At 36.5% G+C, this 27342-nt stretch overlaps 1 protein-coding gene across 12 annotated transcripts in view; it reads right to left on the bottom strand.

Moving 5' to 3' along the window:
• The window catches only part of CHL1 (cell adhesion molecule L1 like), a 195456-nt gene that overhangs the window by 26738 nt on the left and 141376 nt on the right, over nt 1–27342 (bottom strand). For all 12 annotated transcript variants that reach the window (XM_072785357.1, XM_072785358.1, XM_072785347.1 and 9 more), the window contains 8 exons: nt 26775–26895; nt 21249–21433; nt 15087–15218; nt 10210–10350; nt 9526–9637; nt 7597–7763; nt 4940–5105; nt 2144–2268 (listed from right to left, as the gene is read on the bottom strand). In XM_072785357.1, coding sequence (XP_072641458.1) covers nt 2144–2268; nt 4940–5105; nt 7597–7763; nt 9526–9637; nt 10210–10350; nt 15087–15218; nt 21249–21433; nt 26775–26895 — 1149 coding nt within the window. The remainder of the gene's footprint in view (nt 1–2143; nt 2269–4939; nt 5106–7596; nt 7764–9525; nt 9638–10209; nt 10351–15086; nt 15219–21248; nt 21434–26774; nt 26896–27342) is intronic.

Raw genomic sequence — 27342 nt, forward strand, 5'->3', positions numbered from 1 at the left:
TGATACTCTTAAAAGGTAGTTATGTCAAGGATAGTTACTTGGAATTGAAGTCAGTCAAGCACATGTTTGCAAAAATTGTTTTCCGGGGAAAAGCCATTTTTAAAAGAAACTACACAGGGATATATTTATTATTGTCCATTAGTGAGATAGCGGTTCTTAAGACTGGGGTTGGCCTAAAAAATTAGAAGATAAGCTGCAAGAATTGGTTAAGAAGATGAACTATGTGTCACAGAATATTTTTAAATTAATTTATTTTTATTCTTAAAAAAACTGGTAAAAAAGAACTTCACATGTGAATATTACATATAATTATAGCAACTATTTCTTTAAAATTGTCAAAATTTAATGGTTCTAGAAGATGGCAGCCTAATCACCAAGACTGAAATATTAAATTTTACAAGGAAATTTGACAGCTTGTACCAAGTGGTAAGGTGTCCAATCCCTTTGCTTGGCTCCATGGCTCAAAATACTTAGGGACAAAATCCATGGATCCTAGACTTACCCCTATACTTGTGCTGCCTGGGATAAACTCTACATTATCTGAAGCTCTATTACTTTATTTGATGAGTTACTAGTGAAATAATTATTAGAGGGTTGAACCTTCCTGCTTGTAGTCCATTGAAGCAGCTGAATTCCTAAGGCTATACATCTCACCCAAAGGTACAATTCTACTGAACCAAGTTGATACCCTCTACTACCTGGGAATCTCCTTGTGCGCGCATGCACACGTGTGTAAATGTGTGTAAAGAACCCAGTCTGGTGACCATTTGCTTCATTTGAATACGGTGGTCATTTATTTTCCTTGAAATACAGTGGCCATTTGCTTCACTTGAAGAGCTCCAGCCTGTTTACTCATTTTTTACATCCTACCTCCAAAGAAATGGAATTATTTCCTTTCAGTCTGTACCCTCTGTTAGCAACCTACCTGTGGATCCCAGCAACCAGAGAGCTAAAGATACAAATGCTTGTTAACAATAATGATTAATCTACAATCTAATAAAGGAATTTAGGCAAAATCAAACTATCAGAAAACTAAAAGAAAGACTAAATGGTGTCCATGGAGACACGGTTATTATAAGAGAAAACTATTTAAAAAATATACCAGTCAGGGTCCCAGCAGAAATTAAATAGTTTACACAATTTGGATCGTACCAAGAGTTTAAAAACAAAACAAACAAAAACCTCTTTCAAAAGATCATTGGCAGAATTTCTGGGGTTGAGGGTGGAAGGAGCAGTTAACAGAATCTTATCAGAGAGGATTTTGTGAAGAGAGCCTCCCTGGGAGAAATCAATGACTTTGTACACAGCCTGTCAGGAGGGAATATGGAGAATAAACACACCACACGCATCCTCCTCTACTGCCAGGCTCCCCACTGGCTCAATCAAATGGAAGTTTGAGAGTAAGCGGTTTGTTGATGTTGCCCACATTGGCCAGGTTTCCATATCAGATAGCTTGTGGAGAGTGAATCTGGCAAGGAAACCGGAGGAGAGATGGTCTAGGAGATGGTTCAAGAGCTAATAGTGGCCTTAGAGATGCTCCAGGATGGTCTAAGCACATTAAACAAGAGTGATTGCAGGGCTAACCATGTTGATTACATTGATTACACTAGTGAAGTATGACATTATTTTCTCATTAGCATTATCATTAAAAAAAAATCAAAGGCATTCCTTTGCAGAACTCTTGAGGTTCCTTCGCGCCCTTCCTCGAATGCTGAGAACTTCATCCGTGCCTCTGGTTTAGAACATGAGCACTGAACCACCCCCACAGGACGCCTCACCTGCTCCCCCCATGCTAACCCACCTCCATTCCTTAGCTCTATTTCTCCACGTGCTAGGAAAGGGCAGCTCAGGTGCCCTGACAACTGAAGCATGCTCTAGTTTTCGTTCTGCTAATACATCGCCTACCTCCCACAGCTACTGGCAACATTACCCATGCAGGAAAAGAAATTAAGCATTAATTAATTTCTTTAAAGCCAGAAGAGAAGAGAACGTTTAAAAGTGGAGTAACTATTTAAATGAAAAATTCAAACAAACAGTCTATGTGCAGGGGCTCAAATAATTGTTGATTTAATGGTCCAAGAACAATGGAATTTAATCCATAATGGGAAAGAGATGAACAGAGATTTTTCATTAGCGCACTTACCGAGAACAGTTACTTGAGTTACATCAGTAACACTATCCAGAGCCGTTTGAGCCAAACAGGAGTAAATACCTTGGTCCTCTGAGGTGACATTAGATATAGTCAAATTAGCTCCATCGATAATGATCCTACCAGTAAAAAAAAAAAAAAAAAAAAAAAAAAAAAAAAAGAGAGTATGATGAGGATGAAAACAACAGAAACACATATTCAAAAATTATATTCCCCATAGGAAAAAATATTCAAGAAAGAGTTTTTAAAAAAAGGAAACAAAACACAGCTTTACATAATGGAAATTTTATGAGGGGGTACCATGGTTGAAACTGGAGATGAAGTGCTACTTGAGCATACACAACTGTCTATACAGCCAAGAAAGCTAACAGTTTGTTTAGCTTTGTTTTAAATACCAAGTGCAACCATCCATGATGCATGGGTCAGTGATAGAACTGTGCTGCCTGGTGTTTCTAAAGACTGTACTATACATTATAAGAGTTAAGGCACATTTGGATAATTCTTCTGGTTTAAGGGAATCCCCTACATAGGATCAGCTGGGGTGCTTCTTACAAAGAGACATTCCTGAATCACACTCCAGATAGCAGAGCCAGACTGTCTGACCTGGAGTCTGATAATCTGTCTTCTTGACAAGAGTCCTTTTTCTCCACAGCTTTACTTCACAAGTAGGATGCACATTCAATAGATCTGATAATAACTACACTGTGATTTATTTGAACAGCAGAGGGCAGACTAGTACCTCTATTTTTGCAAATTCTTTGCCACTAGCTTTTTATCATTTGTTCTATTTTGCCAATTTGTAATCCGGTTGAGTACATGAAAATTTCTTTACTATAAATTATACCTTTTTACCCTACCCCTATGTATTGTCAACTTAACTATTTAAGCACTTTTAGGAAAATTCAGTTCCACTAAATTTGAAATATATTTACAACAGTTGGCTATTTAGTCAAAATAAATAGTGTCCTTGCAGAAAGGGAGAGAAACTCTTATATAATTGACATCTCTGATGTAAAACTCACTAAAACTCTTCCTATGTAAAAGCCTCTGGCCCCCACCTTACCTACCAATAAGAAGGTGTACCAGCAGGAGGTGAGAGATGGGAGCTTACTAATGGTTCCCTAGAAATTAAGCAGATTCCTGTGATCTTAGCTCTGGACCTCAGTCAACCCCAGCAGCAAGAATTATTCCCAGACTTCCCAACTCCTGAGATCTCTTCTAAGAGAGGGTAAGATTGCTGTTCCTCACCCCTACCCTAAGGAAAACTTGCACTTGCAAGTATCACTTGCTTAGTTTACTAAGATAGCCAGAGGCTCATTTGAGTGTCAGCCTCAGTATCCTACAGAAACTATTCAACTGGGCCACACAGAGGATGTTTGGAGTTTCTGGGATCAGGGCCTAAATATACAGGTCATATCACCAACTAGGCACCAGTCTGATTCGCTTTTTGGCTGTAGCCCAGAGACCATATGCAAGACCTAAGGCAACTAGGCAGTAGTGACAAAAGAGGGAGGATATGGAGAGATCTGAGCAGTTGATAAATCAACTAAGAACTAACCAAAGGGTGAAGATCTTTGTTACAATGTGTAGTCTTTTAGGGCCATAATTAATCTCTTCACGTTTCAGTGACAACTGGTTGTAATACATATGTCCCTTTCCACAAACTCTTATGTATATAAAAGGGATAAGATGGAATAAATTCAGTACCAAGCCGAAACCAATGCCTCTGTATAGAGGTGGTGCAAGCACACACATGGCGTGCACACACACACAAACATACCATAGGGTCCACACAGATAAGAGAAATGAGATAAGCCATTAAAAATTTGGAGAAATTAGTACAAATCATGAGACCGAAATTGGACTGAGGACTTAGTATTTTTTGAGCGCTTGGTATATTAACTCATAATGACCCTATGAAGGTGTCTTAGGAGTGTAAAATTAAGGTACAGAGAAGGTAAGCAGCTTGTCTAACATCATAGACAAGATAAGTGATCACGTTGGGAGTTAAATCCAGGCCATTGGACTCAAGTCCATGCTCTTAATTATCACCCTGTCACAGTCTCACCAAGCAATGCATGTCCTACCTTCAGATTTACTTTTTCAGAATGATGAATAACAACATAAAACTAGAGGAGAGATTTGGCTAAGGACGGTCTAACTCCTACTAGTCACAATGCAAAAGACAGGAGAGCTAACCTCTGTACGTTTTCAAAAAATAGCGTAAGCATTCAGTAAATACTGATTCTTTTTCTTTGATGTACTTAATACTGTCTAATGCTATTCAGCTTCTTTTCACACTTCCTTCTACCTTCTCTCTTCTGTATTTTTTTTTTGTATTTTTTTTCTGTATTCTCCATACAGAGATGAGGAGGCTTAAAAGTGTAGTTGCCAAAGCTTTCTAACTAGAAGGACAGTAGGTATGACTCAGGTTCTGTCTATTCATGATACAGACTCATCTGAGTTTGGGATGTAAAAGGGTGATAGGCAGGCTCCCCTCTGGGGCCATGTGAGCAGATATGCCTCACATACCTGGAGTAGAGTCTGTTTCATGTACTAACAGGATGATACACATTCTGTAAAAAGTCAGCAGCAAAAAGAAGATAACCATGCAAGAGAAAACTGAAACAGTGCTTTGTACCACCTTTTAAATCCTGCCTTAAAGACTGAAATGTATTAATCACTTTTTGTATTTTTAATTCAGTGCAAATACTTTTACAACTATTTTTTTTCAAGTGCTAGGTGTTCATCCCAAGCAAACATGATGACATAGCATAATACTTTTCCTACCTGCCATCCTCTGTGGCATTAATTTCAAAGGCTTCTCCATTTTTACTCCAGGACAACTTCAAACTATGCCTCAAATGTGGGTCACATGTGCTTTCACAATGTAATTCAAGTGTATGCAATTTGGGGACACGAGGATTCTTGGGAGAAACTTGAAGTTTTGTAGCATCTGTTTTTACCAAACATAGAGACTAGTTAGAAGCATAAATCACAGCTTATTTTGCAATCAAGGGTCTGCAATTTAATCAACCCAAATTGTCGATGGAATAGTCATATCTTCATGCAATGCTTGTTGCACTATAATTTCTTAATATCATATTTCATTACTATGTTCTTTCCATCAGGCCTGGACCTCTGAGAAATTAGGTTGGAAGTACTAATTAATATCTTAGAAATTCCCCTTACTACTTCTTAGGCAAAAGGAATAAGAAGAGTGGGAGCAAACAAATGTCTCTAGATATTGAGAAAAATAGAATTTCTTTCTAGTACTTCTGGCCCTGTGATCAAACCACTGTAAGGGGGGAGGGGGAATTAATTGACTTTCTATTAATGTGTTTATTAATAATTCAGGAGCCAGAGGTTAAATTGTAAAGCCCATGTATATGTGATTTATTAACATGAAAGTGGGAATTAGAACATAAGCTTCATGAAGAAGAGGCTGTGTCTATTTTTTTTTTTTTACATGAAGTATCCCCACAGCCCAGAAAGGACCCTATACACCGCAAGCACTCAACATATATTTGTTGGATTTCTTGTTGAATGAGATAAGGTAAGTGATATTATAAAAGTAAATTAGTAAAGTTGGAAAATTTAGCTTCAAATTAAAATATATCAAATAAATAAAATTTAATTTCCATTCAAATAAAAAGAATCGTATTTGGCTGTCTTAAAAGTGTTTGCTCAGTATGACTATTTCAGAACATAGGATCCTTACTCTTAGAGGCCATATTAAGGGTAGATATACTTTATTTACCCTGCTATGCCATTTGGTGACCCTCTCAGAGACCAAATCTCATGAGCTGACCTCCAATTCCACAAGACATTTTAATATTCACTATCTACATGTCACTCCATGAACAGATTAAAAATTGAAAGTAATAAAAAAATTGATCATTCAGTATCCCAGGCATGAATCTTGAAGATTATTTAATTGAATTAATTATAAGTGAATTATTAAACATCTACTCCTATCTCTAAATTTAAAACCAGATATCTCCCTAATAATAACAGATACCACTTAATAAAGCACTTATCCTATTGACCAGGACCTCTGCTAAGAAGCTCACAGTCACATACTTTATAATTATAATTCTACAAATATTAGTATTTTCACCTTATAGAGAATATAGGGCTAAAATGAAATTAAGTAATACTGTGTCCTAACCAACAAGGGGTTTGAGCTGGAATCTGAACCTAAATTTGGTAGAGACCAAAGCTCTTTCCTTCAAACACTGTACTATATAACTTCTTAATCCATTCTACTTTCAATGTTTCTTTTTTATATGCAACAATTGTGTTCTTATCCTTCACTGATAACATTTCTATATGTCTTACACATAAAGTAGGTGTTCACAGCAGATGAAAAGTTCATGACCTTGTCCATCTCTTTGTCAAATGGCAGTTCTGAGGTCCACTCTGGGCCAAGAACTGAGTAGGGCAATAGGAATGTTAAGGTTCATTTGGATTCCAGACTTCCCCCTCTTTGACTTTGAATCTGAATTGCTAAACTTTGATATAGGTTGATTTTATAAAGTATAAAAAGAATCATCTTCACGGACTTCACAATGGCATTTTGAAAACTGTATATGACACATAAATGTGCAGGCAGACATGAGAGTTAAGAGAATATTTATGTACTTTAAAAAATGCAGTCCATAGGTTTGGCGTGTTGGATAACTTAAGGTACAGAAAGAAACAAATACTGTAAAAGAATATAAGACAGAAGAAAAACAAGGAAGGGAGAGTATGTGTGAAGTGTGTGAAGAGGAGAGAAATATCAGTATATCCATGAAAATGGTGATTAAACAAACACACTTGTCATCTCAGTAGTAGTACTAGTAGGCTATGATAATGACAGGTCACCAGTAACATAGATCCTCTCTGCACTTACTGTAGGGTCTCTCTATTATGTTTTCCTGAAAAGGATTCTCAGAGAAATTTTAAAATCAAAATATTAGTGAAACCCAGAACTTTGTTCTGAGGAGAGAAAAAAATAACAAAGCTGTTTATGATGTAAAAAGAAGACAAAAAAAAAAATCTCCTGTCCTATAATGCCCTAGTCTTTATGAAGCTGAACTTTAAAGGGTTTGTGAAATTTTTAGCTCACAGAATTGACTGCTGCTGACACTATGTTGAGTTTGTTATTGAAATAAAATACAGTTACGGAAATATCCCCAAATAGAGCATTTTAAATCATTCCCAGCCATCCCCCAAAATACCCAAGTCCCTCTTAAAATTGTAAAAAGCCATGAACACATTGTCAGCACATCCTATAATTTTTGTGATGGTCTTTTCAATGGAACACAACCTGGGAGGTTTGAAATACGATCTAAAATCTTTAACGGACCCTGAAACTTAGATCATATTGTGTCATTTGGGAAAATGAAGACAAACTGAACCCATGTGAAAATTCATGCAAAGTAAAAACAAAATAAAAATACTTCTAATATCCAAGTTGGCTGTGACTGCGGTTTTTCCCTTAGCGTTTTCTACCCAACAAGAGTATGAGCCAGCATCATCTTCTGTGGTTTTATTGATCTGCAGTGTGCCATTTTCATGAATATGGTACCGTCTGCCTTCAAGGGGTTTCGCTTCATCCACCTTCTGCCTATGAACACAGAAAGCATAAATCCATTTAAGAAGTGAAAGAATTGTATCCTCTTTCTGAAGTTGGTTGCTGATGGCATTCAGGCTCCCCCTTTCTTCAGGAGCTCCATAGACCTTATGAAATGTTCCATTGGGGCTTATAGTTCTCCCAGAATGGGTGTTTATCTTATCTACCTTGGTGTTTATCTTATCTACCCAAATAGATTGTGGCTAGAGGAAATCTCGGTCCATGCTCTATGCTTCTGCTGTATTTCTCGTAGCTACAAGGGCCGTTTTTGCATCTATCCTCACAGCTTAATAAATATTATCTGGTATACTGATGGTGAACTCTTTAGCTAATGATTGCTTCAGGGTACCAAATGGGAAAGCTAGTAATTGAAAGAGATAATGAACCTTCTGAACCTCCTGCCGTCCTGGGGGAACATTGGTCATTCAGAAATATTATAGGCCAGGAAGTAGTTCCTGTCCTGTGGACATGGATTACATTTGCCCTGATCAACCAATGTGAGTCATTTTCTCACATTCATCCATTTTCTAAGCTTTTGCTGCCAAAGCTTGATTTACCCGGTACATTTCACAATAAGAGGCTCTGCTGGAGAAAAAAAAAAAAAAATTCAAAGGGTAAACTCTGGCTGCTGTTCACATAGGATTTTTCAGAGCTGGGACTAGGGTAACGCCAGCAAGGCTCTTGCCTCCGAGACAAAATGTAAGGATTGCCAAAAAATCTCAGGGCTCAAGATAAATACTATTTTAACAGAGTATTTTTAAAAATAAAAACACAAAAAAATCCACAATGAGCAAAATATCCTATTTTTAAATAAAGACAGGATCTAACCCTGCACTTGCGTGACCCTGGCTCTCACTTGTCACTCTTATTTTGGCTCTGCAGAATCACAGCAGACTTACTTAAGAATAGTTCATCTGAGTTTTTCTGGTGAAGTAACAAATATGGCAGATCCACACAAGGCATCTGGACTTACTACACCAACTGATACATTGAAATTAAATTCAAAATACATGTTGGAAAAGTTTTAAGCATATATGTTTGGAATCGAATGCATGCTTAGATTATTATTTAGAAAAGACCCCAAACAACAAGAAAGTATAGTTAAGTATGAACAACATGGGTTTGAACTGTGTGGGTCCAACTACATATGAATTGTTTTCAATAAATATATCCAAGAAATTTTTGGAAATATGCAACAACTTAAAAGAACTCATAACCTGTGTGGCCTAGAAATACAGAAAAACATTTAAGAAAACGTTAGCTATTGTTTTAAGAATACAGTATATGATACAGATAACATACCAAATGTGTGTTAATCAACTGTTTATGATAGGTAAGGTTTCTGGTCACCTGTAGGCTATTAGTAGTTAGTTTAGGGAGAGACAAAAGAAATATACGTTGATTTTCAATTGCATGGGGGATCAGCCCTGACCTCCACAATGTCCAAGGGTCAACTGCAATATATGACTTTCGATCCACTCATAATGAAAACCCAAATTTATCTATAAAATTGTCTTAGTAATCAACTTCAGTTCTTTGCTTTCCTTTGTAAGCAAAAATGGCTCTCCCTAATCTCCTCATGAGAGAAAATTCCACATATCTAGTCAACAGTTCTGGAAGAGGTAGGTAATCAAATTTGCTACCTTATTTCTCAGAGGTCTTGGCTACATATAACAACAGCCTGTCAAATGATGGATGAAGACACAGGTGAAATCTACCACTGACATTCTTTTAAGAAAACCTGGTACTGGCTTACCAGGACACCACTGGGTCAGGTGAAGCAAAGAACTCGCAGTGTAGGAAAGCGCTGTACCCAACCACCGTAGCATAGTGCTCTTCATCTTCTGTTTGTATCAGTGGACGAACATCTGTTTGAAAATAACATAAATACAACTGTAAATGTTCGTGTAAAACATAATATGCACACCCTAGATGTTTCTATATCCTAGTCATATTAACAAAAACAAGAGACAGCTGAATATTGCAGTACATATTCTTGAAGTAGAAAAATATCCAAATTCAATACATTTTTGAAAGTATAATTTTAGGGGTACCTGGGTGGCTCAGTTGGTTAAGCGTCCAACTCTTGATATTAGCTCAGGTCATGATCTCAGGGTTTTAAGATTGAGCCCACAGGAGGCTCCATGCTGAGTGTGGAGCCTGCTTGAGATTCTCTCTCTCCCTCTCCCTCTGCCCCTCTGCACTCCACCGCTCATGCACTTTTGCTCACTCTCTCTCTCTCTCTCTCTCAAATAAATAAGTAAATAAATAAACAAATAAAAAAGAAGGCATAGTTTTACTATGAAGGCTAATGCCCAAATGTTAGGTGAAAGGTACTTGGATGTTCCCCCCATGTTTTACCTATCTGGAATTCAATCTACTTGTGTATATGACCTTGAACATCTTCCTTTAGGAAACAGAAGATAAACAGTCTGCTTACCTACAACATCAATATTGGCATTGGCAAGGATAGTACCGTGGACATTTGAAGCTTCACATTGGTACACAGCAGTGTGATTGGGTTGTAGGTTGGTAAAACTGATTTCCCCGGGGGAGACAACATCACCAGCAAATGGATTTTCTGCAAGAGATTAAAGAATGTCAGTTTGATAAAAAATAGGACATAAAATATTTATATACCATTTATTAAATGTGTCACACAGTATTTATATTTTAAGACCAGTTTAGGGTGAATAATAGTTCACTGAAGCAAATTTGTAGAATTTCTTTTCATCAACCATGGGTTTTTCTTTCCAGACCCTTCTCCAATTTCAATCTTTCTTCAAATTAATATTTATTGCTAAAATATTTGTTGATGTCTAGCTCACTGCCTTTCCCTTTTCACACCCATAAATAAAATTTCAGATTTTCTTTTCAGCATTCAAGTCACACTAGAACTAAACCTCACTTATTCTCATAAATTTAGGTCCTGATACTGCCAACACAAATGACATGATCATCATGGAGTGATCCCCCCAATCCACCAACACTGGCTCCTGTGTTCCCCATTTGACAATTTTGTTCCTCTATTTGATTTCTCTGCCCTTGTTCAATTTTCTGATCTATACCATTCATTTCAATTTTCTTGCTTTGCTATTTAACAGCTCATATATTTTGTTTTCACGGTAAGAGTAAACCCTTCTTGAGATCAAGGACTAAATTTTCTACTTTTTGGCAATAAATCTGAGCTTACTCCTGATTCAGGTATAATTCTGGAAATATATTTGGGAAATGAGAAAATCTAACATTTCTGGTGCATTTATTAAGGGCCAGAGAACTCTGTTGGAAGTGGCACATGTGTTGTCTCATTAATGCTGCTCAGAACCTGCTAGATCAGTAGTAATATGTCTATTGTGGAAGGAGGTACTGGATTTTGGAGAAGTGAATGACACATGCCACAGCATTTGGCCATATGCCAAACCTTGTGGCCTTGCTATGACAATACAACCAAGCAGTGTAAAGGAAATATATTAGCCAGGAATGTCCAGTGAGGGGCACAAATGTTAAAGTTTTTAGTTTAAATGACATTACAAGGGGCACCTGGGTGGCCCAATCAGTTGAGTGACTCTTGATTTTGGCTCAAGTCATGATCTCGGGGTCTTGAGGTAGAGCCCCACATTGGGCTCTGCACTGAGTGTGGAGCCTGCTTAAGATTCTCTTTCCTTTTCTCTCTGCCCCTCCCTGCTCACACTGTCTCTTTCTAAAGACAAGCAAACAAATGAAAAAATAAATAAAATCCTTTAAAAAATGACATTACAAGATTACCAATAAAACCATTTTTTTCTTATTTTTTTATTTATTTCTTGTATCTCTATTATACAAAACAGTGACTATACTAAGTTTTGGTTTATAGAAAACACTGAGTACCACTTATTAAAATAGAAGATTTTAAAAAATAAAATAAAATAGAAGATTTTCCCTATACTTTTTTTCTTCTCACAGTCAAAAATGAACATATTTTTACACCTGACTGTGAGCTCCATATAGGCAGGACCTTGTCTGCACGTTGTACACTGGTCTCCAGTGCCTGCTTTTCAGGCACAGAGGAGGTAGTCGGTAAATATTTCCTGAAATGTCTGAAAACCGTTTATGTTGGGTGGCATTTTATTCATAGAAGATCTCTGTGGTAGGCCCCCAATAGATACCCATGTTCTAATCTCTACCACTAGAACATATTTTACCTTCAATGGCAAAAGGGACTTTGTTGAGGTGATTAAAGTTAAGGACCTTGAGATGGAGGGATTATCCTAGATTATCTAAGTGGGCCTAATGTAATCACAGGCTCCTTAATATCAGAGAACCTTCCCTGGCTATGGTTAGTGGAAGGGAGATGGGACTAGGAAAGAATGGTCAAATATGCAATGATGTTGACTTTGAAGATGGAGAGTCATATGCCAAGGAATGTGGGCTCTCTAGGAACTGGAAAAGACACGGAAAGGGGTCCATCCTACTCCCTCCAGAAAGGAACACAGCATGGCTGACACCCTGATTTCAGCCCAGCCCAAAGAGGCTTGGTTGCACTTTTAACACATAGAATTGTAAAATAATTAATGTAGACAGTTTTAAGCCACTAAATTAGTGATAATTTGATAGCAAACAGCAGAAAATTAATACAATCTTGTAGGGGAGTTTATCTCTTCAGAATGCTCAGGATGAGTTGCTCTTTGAAGTTCTTTAAGGCTGCAAAGGACTGAATCAGATATATAAATATTACATAGAATGGAAATGGAGTTGCTAAAACTACAAGCTCAGAGAAAGACTTCAGAACCTTTAGTCAGCCTACTGTCATCAAACATCCCAACCTATGAATGTCTACAATCCATCTGCAGGGGAGCAAGGAGAGCTATGGTCAAGAGCTGTGGAAGGAACACTGAGCTCAGACTCCAGGGATATGGCTTTGGTTCTACACCTGCCATGATTCAGCTGTGCTCTCTTTTGTAAGTTTATTTTCACATCTCCTTATCCATGAACAAACCTATGGCTCTACTTTGAGAATACATCCAGAACCTAATCATTACCACTACCAACGTAGACCTAGGTTCCCAGGTCTTCAGGTGGCTTTTAGCAGTAGTAGAAGTAGAAGAAGTAATAGAAGTAGTAGAAGTAGTCATTCAGTTGATTCCCCATTCAGAGGTCAGAAAAATCCTTGTTAATAGGTTATATCATGTCATTCTTCTGCTCCAAAATCTCCAAGCGCTGCCCGTCTTATTTACAATAAAATCCCAAGTCTCCAGTCTGACTTTCACCTTTATAGATAATGTGGCCCTGCACCTGCTGATTGATCGTGTGTCTAGCACTGCCAACTCACTCAGCTTCAACCGCACTGGACTCCTTGCTTGACATCAACACTCCAAACATAGCCCAGGGTTCTTGCACTCACTGACCTGTCTACCTTGAAAGCTCTTCCACACATATTTACATGGCTACCTCCCTCACCTCCTCCAGGTATTCTACTTAAAAGTAAATTACTGCGAGAAGCTTACTATTATTATCTTAAAATCAAATAGTAACTCTAGGTCCTGAACTTCATTATACTAAGCCCTTACTCAGCTATTTTTCATTTACCACACTACAGCACAGGTTTATGTGCTTATTCGCCTATTGATTGACTCTCCCTACTGGGTTCATTTTATTCACTGCTACCTCCCATGCAATAAGGCCAGTCAATGTCTGGCACAAAGAAGGCATTCAATAAATATTACTGAAAGAATCAATCTGTTAAATATGAATAATCGTACCTGCATTAAAAATGTTCATTTGGGGATTCAAAGCAATATGCGAATGTCCTTCATAAACTGCCAGGTGCCATTCAGATATACAATTTTATGATTTTATGTTTCAGAGAATCTTCATTCCTTATTTTAGCGTCCTTAACATTCTTTATAAACAACAATTGTTTTCATTTCCTTTGGATCTACCTGAAAACTCATCTTTCATTTCTTAGTCTGCTCTCTAAAGAGATGACAAAAAAACCTTCAAAATTGAGGATATCAATAATGCGGGCTAAGGTTTCCTGAATGCTTGCTATGTGACAATAATAATAAACAATAATTTAGGACTGTCTTGAGCATTCTCTGCATGGTGTTTTCTTTAACCTACATAATAACCCAAGAGTTGGTATAATTCTTCCTCCCATTTCACTGATGAAGCAGGTTTTAAAAGAGTCATTAACAGGCCCAATCACACAACTAGTAAATGGGAGAGCCTAGATGCAAACATCAGCATTCTCACCCCAGAGTTTGTAAACTACCACAGTGTTCTACAGATAAGCCTCTATTCTGGGTGGTTGACCACATTTACCTCATTCAATCTCAACCAACTACCATTAGCTCCCTTGTGCTGTTAAAAAAGTAAAGCTTTGGGAGATTTAGTAAACAGATCAAGATCATACACCTGAGAAGGTGGCATAGCCTAGATGGAACCTTAAGTCTATGGACCACTAGCATGTCTATCCTTGACATGAGTGGGTTCAGGACAAAAGAGACTTATGAAACCAACATATAATGTAAATGTAAACCAACAATAATGTAAATGCTCAAAATTAAGCTAATCTGTCAACAAATAAAATTTGTTTTACCCTACTTTCACAAAAACATTCAAAATGACCAGACCTCTACATTAAAATTGAGGATTTTTGGACTTCTCAGAGTTCTGTGCTAGAACATGGCAGAGTAGGGAAAATCAGCCTCAGCCTTTGTGCATCCTGATCCTTCCATGCTCAGCCCATTTGGGAGGGCTCACAGTTGACTAGACAGAGATTTTTCTAGTTTGGGGTACTTTTAGAGCTCTGTTGAGAACATGTAGGGAGCCAGGGGTAAGGGGCATGGGCCCAAGCTCTACAGGTCTCATCAGACCTATGAATTTCTCAAATAATGGGGGCAGGCATGCCAGAGCAGGTCCTTATAAAGAGCAGAACTCAGGGCTAGGGTCTCTGCTGCCTGGGTCTATGGTAAGTCCTACCTTCCAACCCACACTCTCAACCACTAGGTTGCTGCACCTATTTCTTCTCAGGGAGAAAGAGAATTCTTCCCTGGATTCTCTTTCTCATTCAGTTGCTTTATTTTTTAACCATATTTTTATATACAATTAATGTAATGACCCAACAAATACAAATATCATTTATGGCTTTCCCATAAATCTAAGCATAAATCGAACTGCTTAGAAAGATGCAATTCTGGATTTCTTGGCTGGATCTGTCCTGATTGTCCAGCCACTTCCCAAATGCATTTTACATAAAACCAGGTGTCTGAACATCAAGTGTCCTTGCACACCACTGCCTTCAGCACTGCATCTATCACAAGTGGTGTTTTCACTCACTGTCAATTGGAGAGCCATTGACTCTCCACTTGATTGTGGGTTCAGGTTCTCCTTCTGCCTCACATAACAAGATACCACTGCTTCCGGTGCTATACACACCACTCTGAGGCTTCTTCGTCCAGTGAGGAGGCTCTGGAAGTAAAATGAAGATTATGAGTAATTTTATCCATGTCAGAAGTTCCAAAAATGTTAAGGCCTGTATTTCTATACTGCACCAGCAGATGGCAGACACAATAAGTGTTTCCCTTAGCTCTTTTCCTACTTGTTCTATAAGGCAAGGTGGGCACTGTTTTTGTGTTATATATAGGGTGTGTGTGAGTGTGTGTGTGTGATCTAATTTGGACTCTTAGCATGTATAATAAAATAAACATATATACAATCACTTTATTCAGAAACACACATATCTATCTCATTAACAGAAAATGAAGGAGGGATAAGCAGATGGTTATGTTTATTTAGTGCTGGCTACAGCTTATTTTCAAGCTGCAGCAATACACCTAAAAAGACTGATACTTGATAAATACATTTTGAGAATTTTTTAATGAAATTAAGAGGTTCAGCATTTATTTTAAATATTTCTTAATTAGTAACTTTGTGGCATTTATATATCTCTATATCTACTTATTTACCTTAAAATTTTGGGAAACATTATTTTCCTAAAGATTATTTTTTATAAGGTGGGGAGAAGGAAGCCTAAAAACAACATTTAGCTTCATGTTCTCAAAACAATGGAGGAAAAAATGTATTTAAATTACTTGCATCTTTACATGTCCTAATGTTCCAATATTATAATTCTAAATGGTGTTTCAGTACAGAATGAGACATTTGTCTTTAGTGCAAATATTACTCCCATATCTTGTCACCCTAAGTATATTACAATGTCAGGAGTGAATAAAAGATTTAGATTAAAGTGTGGATGGTTTGGATAATTTGATTCCAAGAAAATTGCACAATATCTGCAGGTAATAATTCCCATCAAGTGTTGCTTGGTTATTTCCCTCAAGACATTTTTGGATTTCCATTTTTGCCAAAAGAGAAACTCTTTTAAAGATACACATATGTGTAAAATGAAAAAAATGTCATTTAAACTGCTTTTTTTTAAGAAAATGGGAAACAAAGGATTATGTGAAAAGAAAATGCTTAAAAATTCACCAAGAAAAGGTACAAATATACAAATATACAAAAATATACAAATAACCCTGGCAAATTCAAGTGCCCTAGTAATTTTTCCATAGAATGGGAGTTTAGTTACTAAATCTGAAATTAAATATGTGTATTAATAATCTACAGTCTGTAAATATTTAGTCGTTTAGGTTAAAATGCAATCGTCCAAATTATAAACTACATAGGACTCTGAGATATGTGTATATGTGCATGTATACGCACATTTCTGATGTTATTGTTACTTTTTTTCTCTTTTCACACAACAACAATCAAATTAAGCAGTTGAGTTAGAAAGAAAAGTTCCATGAACATGAAAATTTCCATGTTTACTATAGTACACTATTGTTTTTCAGTAAACTGCTTTCAGAGCAAAAATTAAATGTAAAATCATAAATCATAGGGATATAATGTACAGCATGTTGACTATAGTCAATAATTCTGTATTGCATATTTGAAAGTTGTTAAGAGAGTAGATCTTAAAAGTTCTCATAAGAAAAAAAAAAAACATTTGTCACTATGTGGCCATGGATATTAACTAGACTTAATCTGGTGATCATTTTGCAATACATACAAATATTGAATTATTATGTTGTATACCTGAAATTAATGTTATCAATGATATCTTAATAAAAATAATAAAATAGATCATGTGATAATGACATTTTTCTAAATATACATGCATAATAAAATCAGGATTTTATTTCTATTCTCATCTTACAAAATTTATTAACTGCTAAGTATCTGCATTAAGCTTAAGTTATCACCCCATTCAACTCTCTCCTTGCAGACCAAGGACTGAGCCTCGGAGATGCCATCTAACTTGCTCAGTGTCAACAAGAAAAAAAGCCCCATTCTGTGTTCTTGCCATTCCATGTAATCTGCAGACCTGTAAAGCGAACAGAACTGAGACTCCAATGTAAATGTGATGTTATTCCTAGTTAATTACTATTTTATTAATTTGGGCCACTGATAGAAACCAGGGCCATATCAATTTACCAACTTTCACTTTGTGCTTCTAAATCCAACCTTTGCCAACTCTATCCACTGGAGGTTGATATCAAGAGATTTTGTATATTCACTAGGAATCATCATTAAACTTGCCCTTAGCCCTTATGGATAAACTATATATATATACACACACACACACACACACACACACACAACGCCTGGACATTTGTTTTTATGCTTCTCAGACAAATAAAGAGCCAAGGCTGAAACTTACTCTTCCTTACATCATCTCCTTATATGAGATCAGACACAGGTGGAGTAATATGAGTTGAGTTGAAATGACTGATCCCCAAGACTCCAGTGAGAAAGGCATGGGGAGTAAAGAAGGAACCATAGATAGAGGCACTCACTGACTTCTAGTAACTCACTATCTCATAATTTCATGTCTTGGTTGAACATATTTATCTACCTGCTACTTTGTTTACAAAAGAACATACTGGGAGCCTGAAAACAGGATATGGATCAGGATAGTTTTGGTAAGTGAACTTAGGCTAGGGACAGGCAGGAACAGAGAACAACAATTTTTTCCAAAGCTTAGAACATGTAACTCTACTCCTGAAGGGTAAGATCTCGTGGAAAGGATGAAAAAAAGCTCAAGAGAAAGGGAAAAAAAAATGGCTAAAATGCAAAATTCTGAGAGACAACTTTATCACTGAATCCCATTCTTTTATCTATTAACCTAACATATATGGTAACTGATGAAAACTACTTACCTTGAAACTTTACTCATTTTGTCATAATTGTAATAAAAAAGATAATTTCTCTATGCTGTTTAAAAGTGAGATGCAAATTACTGAACATTTAGAATATGATAAGCAAGTTAATTAGAGACATTTATCACTGGAAGGAAAATGAAATAAAATAGGAAATTTGGTACCTCTAAAACAACACAAAGGCTATTTTCTAGTAATAGATGCATGCTAAATATCTATATTCTATTAAATCAAAATTGTTAGGTTCATCAAACTTGGATTTACTTGTAACTTTTTAGAAATAACAGACTATTTGAAAATGAAGCTTTCTTAAGTATATCAATGAATTGCATTTGAGTTCATGATATCTTTTTAAACTACAAGACAATTATGGGCATATAATTACATATAAATATTTTACTAGCATATTAAAATTCAAAAGTCTTAAATGATTCAAAAGTTTACTACATGAATGCTGTTGGTGGGAGTTAATTTTTAAATAATTAGCTGAAATGTGATTGTGGTTATATTTTGGTTTTTGGAATTAGAATATTTTAGATGCTATTTTAATATAATTCCTTATTGAATATATATTATTTATATCATAGACACCTAGAAAGGATAGCTGTGCTTAGTCAAGACATCCTGGCTATTTTGCTTACATGTATTACAGAATTTGAAAATGCACATGGTTTTCATATTTAGGATGCTGTAACTTAAATTACAGAATTTGACTGTGCTTAGTAATAAGAAAGAAATATCACATAGAGAATATAACATGCTTTTACTTAAACACAAATGAGTGTTTTCAGAATGGACTTAATTTTCAAATTTCATAGTAGCATTGCTCTGTGATCATATGGTATTCCTTGTTATTTGAGTTTCTAAACAAGAGACAGAAAAGGGGAAGAAGGTGCAGGAAAGCAGAAGACAATTGAATAAAAGTAAGCTTATGCATTAATGAGGGTTATATTTACTGCTTTCACACTTAAAAAAAAGAAAAACTGGAATCAGAGGAGACAAATCATAAGAAATTCTTTTTTTTTCTTTTTCTTTTTTTAAGAGATTCTTAATCATAGGAAACAAACTGAAGGTCGCTGGACGGGAGTTGGGGTGGGTGGGGCAGGGTAACTGAGTGACAGGTATTAAGGAGGGAACGCGATAGAATGAGCACTGGATGTTATATAAGACTGATGAATCATGGATCTCTACCTCTGAAACCAATAATATTTATATGTTAATTAATTGAATTTAAGTAAAATTAAAAATATCAAAAAAAAAGGAAATATTAAGTATAACTTTATGCCAGTAAATTAGAAACTGTGTTCCCAGGAAAAAAAAGAAAAAGAAAAACTGACTTCTTGGGCCCAGTTTGCTTTTCACTTGTATGTGTGAAGAGAAACTCCTAAAACATACAACTGAGGGCACATTTAGTAGCTTCTCATTAAGAAGAAAAGATTAAATGTTCCTAATAAAAACATAATTTACATCTCAATAGTGCTAATAGCTGTTTTATGAATAGTGAGGACAATACCTTCAGGAAACCTATATTCCTTTGGAGTCCTACAGTCAACATTTTAAATTGCATAATTAAGTTTACATCCTTGATTTTTCTTTTTTTTTTTTTTCTTGCAACCCTTGCAATTCTTTTGAAAGCTTCAGTCTTACAGTCAAGAAAACCGTGGCCAGATTGTTAAAATATTCAGCTACCGTAGCAATGTTCCAGCCATCTGGAAGGATTTCTAATAGTCAGCAACTTGGATCAGTTAACAATTAGACATGTCTGGTTTGTGGGGATGTGTTTGCACTGGGGCAAGGGGGTAAAAGTTTACAGAAAAATATCCCTGTTGCATGGTGTAGTCGAATTATACAGCAGCATCAAATAATGACGAAAAATACATATGTAAACCTCTCAAACCCTTCCTCTCCAAATTCCTTTGTGAATAATTTAAAGTCAGAGGAATATATCACTTTTGGCTGTTGATATTTATGCATAATATTGGTGATATGAGTAATATTTCTCTCCTAACTAGGTTTTGCTTCTTTTGAATCAAGGAAAATGATATTCTCATCTTTGGTTTTCTGTTCTTCTAACTACTTAACTAATCATATACGTGGTGGGCGAGGTCTTGGAAACGCAGTGTTATTCCAAACTGCAGCATGGCTGAAACAATTACATCGACATTTACTTGTAAGTGGAATTTGTGTCTGAGTCTTCATTTTTCTTTTCCCATTAATTAAAAGTCAGACTTTCGCTTAGGTGTTCCTTACACAAACAGAAGGTTTAAGAGGTAAACTTTATTGGAATATAAATAGAAACCCTAGAGTATCAGTTCACTAAATGGGACCTTGGAAAAGACCATTCTTTTCCCTAGTTAAGCTCGCACATTACTAAATAAGTACAAATGCAGTAATCAATCCATTAATTTGATCAATACACCCAACCAAACCATAGATAGGAGACCTCAATGTAATCAGACCCACAGAAAACGTCTGCATCAATCAGATTCATGAGATGCCTGGATAACCTTTACTTGCAGGGCAGGTATACCTCCAATAATGACCTTGTGTGATACCTAGATTTTTTTTTTTAATGATGACATCATGGCCTACTTATTTCTGTGAATACAAGATATAATAGCTAATCTTCTATTGATGAAAAGGCTTGGGTGTACAGAGATGACTTGAATATAATGTGTATTTTGCATATTTGGATAGAAAATTAGTATTTATAGCACCTAGTCTACTCTTTCCTCACAAGTGACATATTGAATGAAGATCATGTGAACCCAAGATATGGACCAAAAAAAAAAAATGTATCTAGGAGAGAACTAAGATAATTTGTCCAACACCCTCATTTCTTTGAGGAAGAAACTGAGGTACAGAAAGGTAAAGTAAATTGATCAAAGACACAGCAAGTTAATGTAGGCTTGGGAAACAAGCTCATGATAATACTCATGATAATTATTCCTTCTTTTGTGATGCTTACTTCTTCTATGATTTAATATTATGCAGCATCATACGTTTATTATAATAAAAATTATGTTGAAGTCATCCGTGTCTAATCTCTGACATGAGATCTTTTCTTACCACTTGTCCCTTTTATAAGGTTTTGTGGTATAAATGACAAATCTGGTTTATTGAAGTATAATATAACCCAGTACCCACTCTAAAATTAAGTTTAAATGGCTTACCTGTTTTAACGTATATGCTTTAGAAGTGTAGGTCTACTACATACAGCAAGTCACCTTTTTTTTTTTTTTAATAGAAGAAAAATAAATCAACATGGGGAATGTACCTTCTACTATAACGTGAAAATCATGAGTGGTTGATCCTAAGAAATTGTTGGCTGTACAGCGATAATTCCCTCTGTCCCGGTAGGAGACATTCTCTATCTTCAAAGTCTTGCCATAATTTTCTTTTGTTTCTCTTCCTTTTGGTAAATCACCACCTATTTTGTTCCAATCAACCTGTGGAGTTGGTCTACAAAACAATAATGAATGATAAACATTTTTTAAAGTGCAAAACTAAATTCAAAGAGACTTATAGGACATATCCCTTAACACATTGCTTTTATGTATGCACTTGGAGCTGCGGTAAATAAAATTTAGTCTTCCCAGTGCACAGACCTGCACACCACCCTCAATGGTGAATATCAGATTGGATCAGATCTCCTTTACTGAAAGCCCCTTTAATAATCTGCTTCTGTGGAAATCTTCTGTGGAAATCATGTTTTTTCTACTAAGAGGACTAACTACTTGTAATAGCTGAATAGGTGTGCCTAGGTAAAAGGGTAGATAATTGGACCCACAGAAATATCACAAGATAGTTTTTAAATTTTTAATGTATACAAGACATATTTCAAGTGTTAAATCTCCTTGTGGGTTATTTGAAGTGGCTAATAATAAGTGCCCTCCTCCCTGTATGAGTTTAAAAACAAGATACAGTAGGACACAACAGAAAGCAGAGGGAAGCCTCTTAATCCTAATAAAGCTGATAGTGGCGAACGTGGCTAAGACATGACACCCAAATGTGCTGGCCGGATCTAGGAACAGCCTGATTTAGGGCAAGGTGGGTTCTGCACAGACACAGCTACCCAGATGGCTTTCTGCCTCTGTTGAGGAGCAGAGGAAAGAGGGAATGAACCACATCTACCTTGTTTAGAAGGATGAGATCACCTAATTAAAACAAAGAAAAAAGCAAAAACAAAACAAAATGAAAATAAAACTTAAAACTTGTCACACATTAAAAGAATAACTTTCTCCACCTTAGAGAGGAAAATGGGAGTGGGAATCAACCCAGCTGGGTTTAAGAAAAATCCCAGTACAGGAAAACTAGACAAATGAAGGATGGGTACTTTCTATGACTCTTGTGATTGAAAAACTACGTGGAGGGGTATCTGAGTGGCTCAGTTGGTTGAGTGTCCAACTCTTGGTTTCAGCTCAGGTCATGATCTCAGGTTGTGGGATCAAGCCTCCTGTTGGGCTCCACACTTAGCAGGAAGTCTACTTGAGATTCTCTCTCTCTACGTACCCCTACCACCTGTGTCTCTCTCCCTCTCTCTCTCTAAAATAAACAAATAAAACCTTTTTAAAAATTATATGGAAAGCACTGATGGCTGATTTTAACTGATAATTTGTTTTCTCCTCTTCAGTTGGCTATATGGATGTAATAAACTTTATTTTGCTATTTTTATTGATGCTGCTTTTTCTTCCTCACTCTATTTTTATTATTAATAGCTACAAGAAACTGATATATTCCAAAGACAGACATTATTATCATCACTTTACCAATGAGGATTCTGAGGCTCCAAGAAGTTAGTTCATGTGCTTAATGTCAGTAGGGTAATAAATGACATGTTAAAACTTAAGTCTGCCTAACACTAAACTTGTTCTTTTTACCACTGTGTTCTATTTTATTTGTGAATTTTGTGTTTTTTTCCATCTCCTTTTCCTTCCTGTGTATTCTTGGAATATATGCTTGTAGCCAAATTAATTAGCTACTAGTTGATAACTGAACGATTACCTCAGATTGTTTCTGTCAATTATCTCAGATTGTTTGTATTGATAAGGCAACAGGTAAAATAATTCCATTATTATGCAAATAAATATACTGGAGGTAAAGCTGCAGATCCTTTAATTTACACAGATTTGCTCTCTTCCCCTTGTCCACTCAAGGCTTGAGTGCTTAACTGCCTTATAGATTGGGAACCACTACTTTATATCTGACCAGCCTGCGAGCACAGGGCACACTTCTGTGGGAAACAAAAATGATGCTCAGACAGGCAGCTGTGAGAGGATATTAGCTGCCGGCTCCTGAGCACACCACCTAACAGGATGCAGGGCTCAAGTCTCCTAACTGCTTGCTTTCTACACCATCTGTCAAAATGGCAGTTTGCCAAATTACAGGCTGCTCTGGACCTCGGTTCCTCCAAATCAGTTTTTCCATGAGTCCAGGCTTTAATAGTGCAAGCATCTCACTTTTCGTAGGATTTTTTTTTTCCCTTTGGCCAGGCCTTGAAAACTAGTCTAATCCTCTCTACCTATCCCCTGAAGAAACAATAAAATGATTACCTATTAGTATCAGGTGAACATGAGACCTAATTTACTTAGGACGTACATATCCCATTCCAAGAATGTCTAGTTATATTCTTGTCAAATTTTTTCTTTCCATTTTTAAAAAAAATTAAGGTATATTTACTAACAGTATTTGAGTAATGAAATTTTGAGGGAAAATATACTGCTTAATCCCTTTTAATATACAAATATTAAATACACTACCTCATAATCTCAAATTTTTGTTCAGGTCCTTGTCCAGCCAATTTTTGTTTGTATACTTCCTTATATACTTCCTACATTTTTAGAATGTAACATCTTGCAACAGAATCATACCTAGCTTAAACTCATGACTTTACAAAACACAAAGGAAAGAGAGAGACAAAATAGTTTTAGCCCAATAATCAAAAGAGGGAAGTGACACTATCCCCCTCTAATCCTAATGAAGATTTTACAGGGTGGGGGTGAGTATGAACTGGCACATTAATGTGCACTTTTCACTCACTGCATCTTCTTCTGAATGAGATTCACAGAGTCATTTTAATGATTCAAAATTTCTGCCTTGTTCACAGAATCTATAGAATAGAAACTGTTTAGTATTTCCTGTTTTAATTAATAGTATCAACATACTCATTATGACTAACCATTTACTGAAATATCTACTACAGTCTACTTCTTCAGATTCAGAAACAATACCAATCTTTGCTCCCCCTCAACCCCCTACCTCCCTTAACTGAACAAAACAGTTCATTTGGTTGAAATATACTGAAATCGTTAAATTTAGAGGTAGTTTAGGTCTGGAGGAAGACAGGATTGAATTCCAGCTCCACTTTACACTGAGTTTGAAGAAGTGAATTCAAGCCTCTGGGTTTTACTTACCTAACCTGCAAATGGGAATAATGATAGCCCTGACATGTGGTGAGGGTAAAATGAGCTAATGCATGCAAAGTACAAATTACAGTGCCTAACACATAATGAAGAGTACAACATCCAGGTTATAATGACTTTTGTTACTACAGAATATTTATGGCTTAAAACTTCTTAGAAAACAATTTCTAAAGAACTCTAAATATTTTATATGTAAAAACCAGGTAAGATAGATTGCCCAACACAAACCCAGTGTAAGAAGAAACCAGTTCAGGTGAAAACTCTAACAATCCATCAGGAATCATTCCATACCAAGAACAACAGACATTTACGTCCTCTTCCTTTTTATATATTGCTTCATGACACTGCATTTTGTAAAAAAGCTCACGAGAACATTTCTGTTATTTTGAAAATCCATGCAGTTCCCAGCTAACTTAAGAGGTAATTTAAGGCATGTGTGGGAAAAAGAAAAAAGAATCACTGAAATGTTCAGACTGCCCAAAGAGTCAACCAAGAATAGTGATGAATCCTGAAAGAACTGAATTGCTACTACTGTAAACACTTATAAATAAGAACGACAGAGCAGGTGGTTATCATCATGATTCAACTGAACCTGAGGCTTTCATCTTCTCACATAATACAGAGATCAAACTTTCCCAACAGAAGCCATTATCATAAAGAACATCTAACTAATTAACATCAAATACACTTTGGCAATTTCAAGCAAGTAAGGAAACTGTATCTTTTTTTAAAAAGATTTATTTATGATTTGAGAGAGAGAAAGCAAGCAAGGGGAGGGGTGGAGGATGAGGGAGAGAGAGAAAATCCCAAGCATACTCCCTAATTAGAGGGGAGCTGTATGATGCTGGCTCAATCTCATGACCCTGAGATCATGACTTGAGCCAAAATCACAAGTTGGGTGCTTAACCAACTGAGCCACCCAAGTGCCCTGCAACGTGTATATTTTTGCTAGATGGAAAGAGACATTTGCAAAGCTTAGGGGTTGCAAAACCATTAAAATTGACTCTTTTTCTTCAAAAACCAACTTAAAATCACTCATTGAGAATATATGCTGAATTATGAATGAATACAATTTTTAACATTTCAAATTCTTCTTCACTAACCAGGCACCCAGCTATAAGAAGCCCTTAGCCTCCAAGCTAATTATGTAAACTCGGGTATTGGGATGGTGGAATGTATTTTGCCATGATATTCCCAATGGTAATGGCAAAGGATATGTGGTGGTGGTAAACATATAGGGATGGTGGCAGGGAAGAGGCAACCTTTCATGACTAAGAATTAAATAAGATGGCCCAGGCAGCCCAGGTGGCTAGGCGGTTTAGCGCCGCCTTCAGCCCAGGGCCTGATCCTGGAGACCCAGGATTGAGTCCCATGTCGGGCTCCCTGCATGGAGCCTGCTTCTCCCTCTGCCTGTGTCTCTGCCTCTCTCTAATAAATAAATCTTTAAAAAAAATTTAAAAAATAAATAAATAAATAAATAAATAAAGATGGCCCTTATTTGCATAGACTTAAATACTTATTCAACAAACATAACAATTTTCAAGAGATGATCAAGTGAAATTTCCTTAGTATTTTTTTTGGAGGTTTTGGTAATATGCATTGATTTTTCAGATATGAAAATGTTGAGTTAGTTATATAATTAGGTGAAGCTCTCTAAAATTACATGGTCCAGAGACACCTGGGTGGCTCAATGGTTGAGTGTCTGCCTTCAGCTCAGGGCCTGATCCCGGAGTCCTGGGATCTAGTCCTGCATCGGGTTTCTTGCATGGAGTCTGCTTCTCCCTCTGCCTGTGTCTCTGCCTCTCTCTCTCTCTCTCCCTCTCTCTCTCTCTGTGTGTGTGTGTGTGTGTGTCTCTGTGTGTGTGTGTTCTCTCATGAATAAATAAATAAATAAAATCTTTAAAAAAATACATGGTCGGGGCCTCCTTGTATGGAAAGGTCAGCAGGGTGGAATAATAGATAAATAAGGCTCATTGGAAGCTGAAAAGGAATCAGAGCTCATAGCTCAACAAGAAAGAGTGGGGCAAAATGTGAGAGCAGAGAGACAAAAACCGAGCACCAACAGTAAGAGGCTGACAACTAACAACCTTGGGCTCCAAGGATGGCATCTCCCCACTGACTTAGGTAAGGAGAATGTTGTCATTGTCACCTCCATTCACACTATCACAAACTGACAGAGCAATCTAATTATAAATCAATCTCAGTCACAGCCTGAAGTCTGTAGAAGTCAAGCGTAAATTACTTTCTCCAGAAATGTAGTAACAGAATTTTTTTTAAAGAAATCATTTAAAAACGTGTACAGAGGATTAACTGCTTAACTGATGCATTCTTCTTTACAGAAATGGATGGACAAAGTCATGAATAGGGGTCAAGTTACTCACAGGCCTTCGGCAAAACACTCAAGCAGCAGGGTGTCCCCTTTGAGGATGGTGACTGTAGACTCACTGCCACTTTCAACAGGAGGCAATAGCAGTCTGGGTTTTCTTTGCTTGATCGAATTTGCTATAATACAGAAAAAAAAGTCACATATTTGTTCCAAACAAAGAGCGTTCCAAACAAAATCTTGTGGCACTCAATCTTCCTTAAAACATACTTAAACATATTGTACCTCTGTATCTATACGTAGATATATTTTTTAATATATTACCACTTAAATAGTCTCCATTCTTACCATGAAGCATGGGTCATCCCTCAGATGCATTAACTTAAGGTAGCACCAAGTTTTAAGAAGGTTATGACTTACACCACATCTTCAAATTTCGGAAGTTCAAGATAATTGGTTTCTTGATGAAGACCCTTAAAAGTTAACTGATAGCCCATGATTTATAGTCTACGCTTGAATCATACCTAGCCATGTTTGATGGCTGTATATGTATTTTTATTTAATTTAATGTACCTAAGTATTTGATAAGATTCTTGTTATGATACATCTAATTTCCAAGGCCTTGC

This window comes from Canis lupus, chromosome 19 (genome assembly GCF_048164855.1).
Source record: "Canis lupus baileyi chromosome 19, mCanLup2.hap1, whole genome shotgun sequence".
Lineage (NCBI taxonomy): Eukaryota > Metazoa > Chordata > Mammalia > Carnivora > Canidae > Canis > Canis lupus.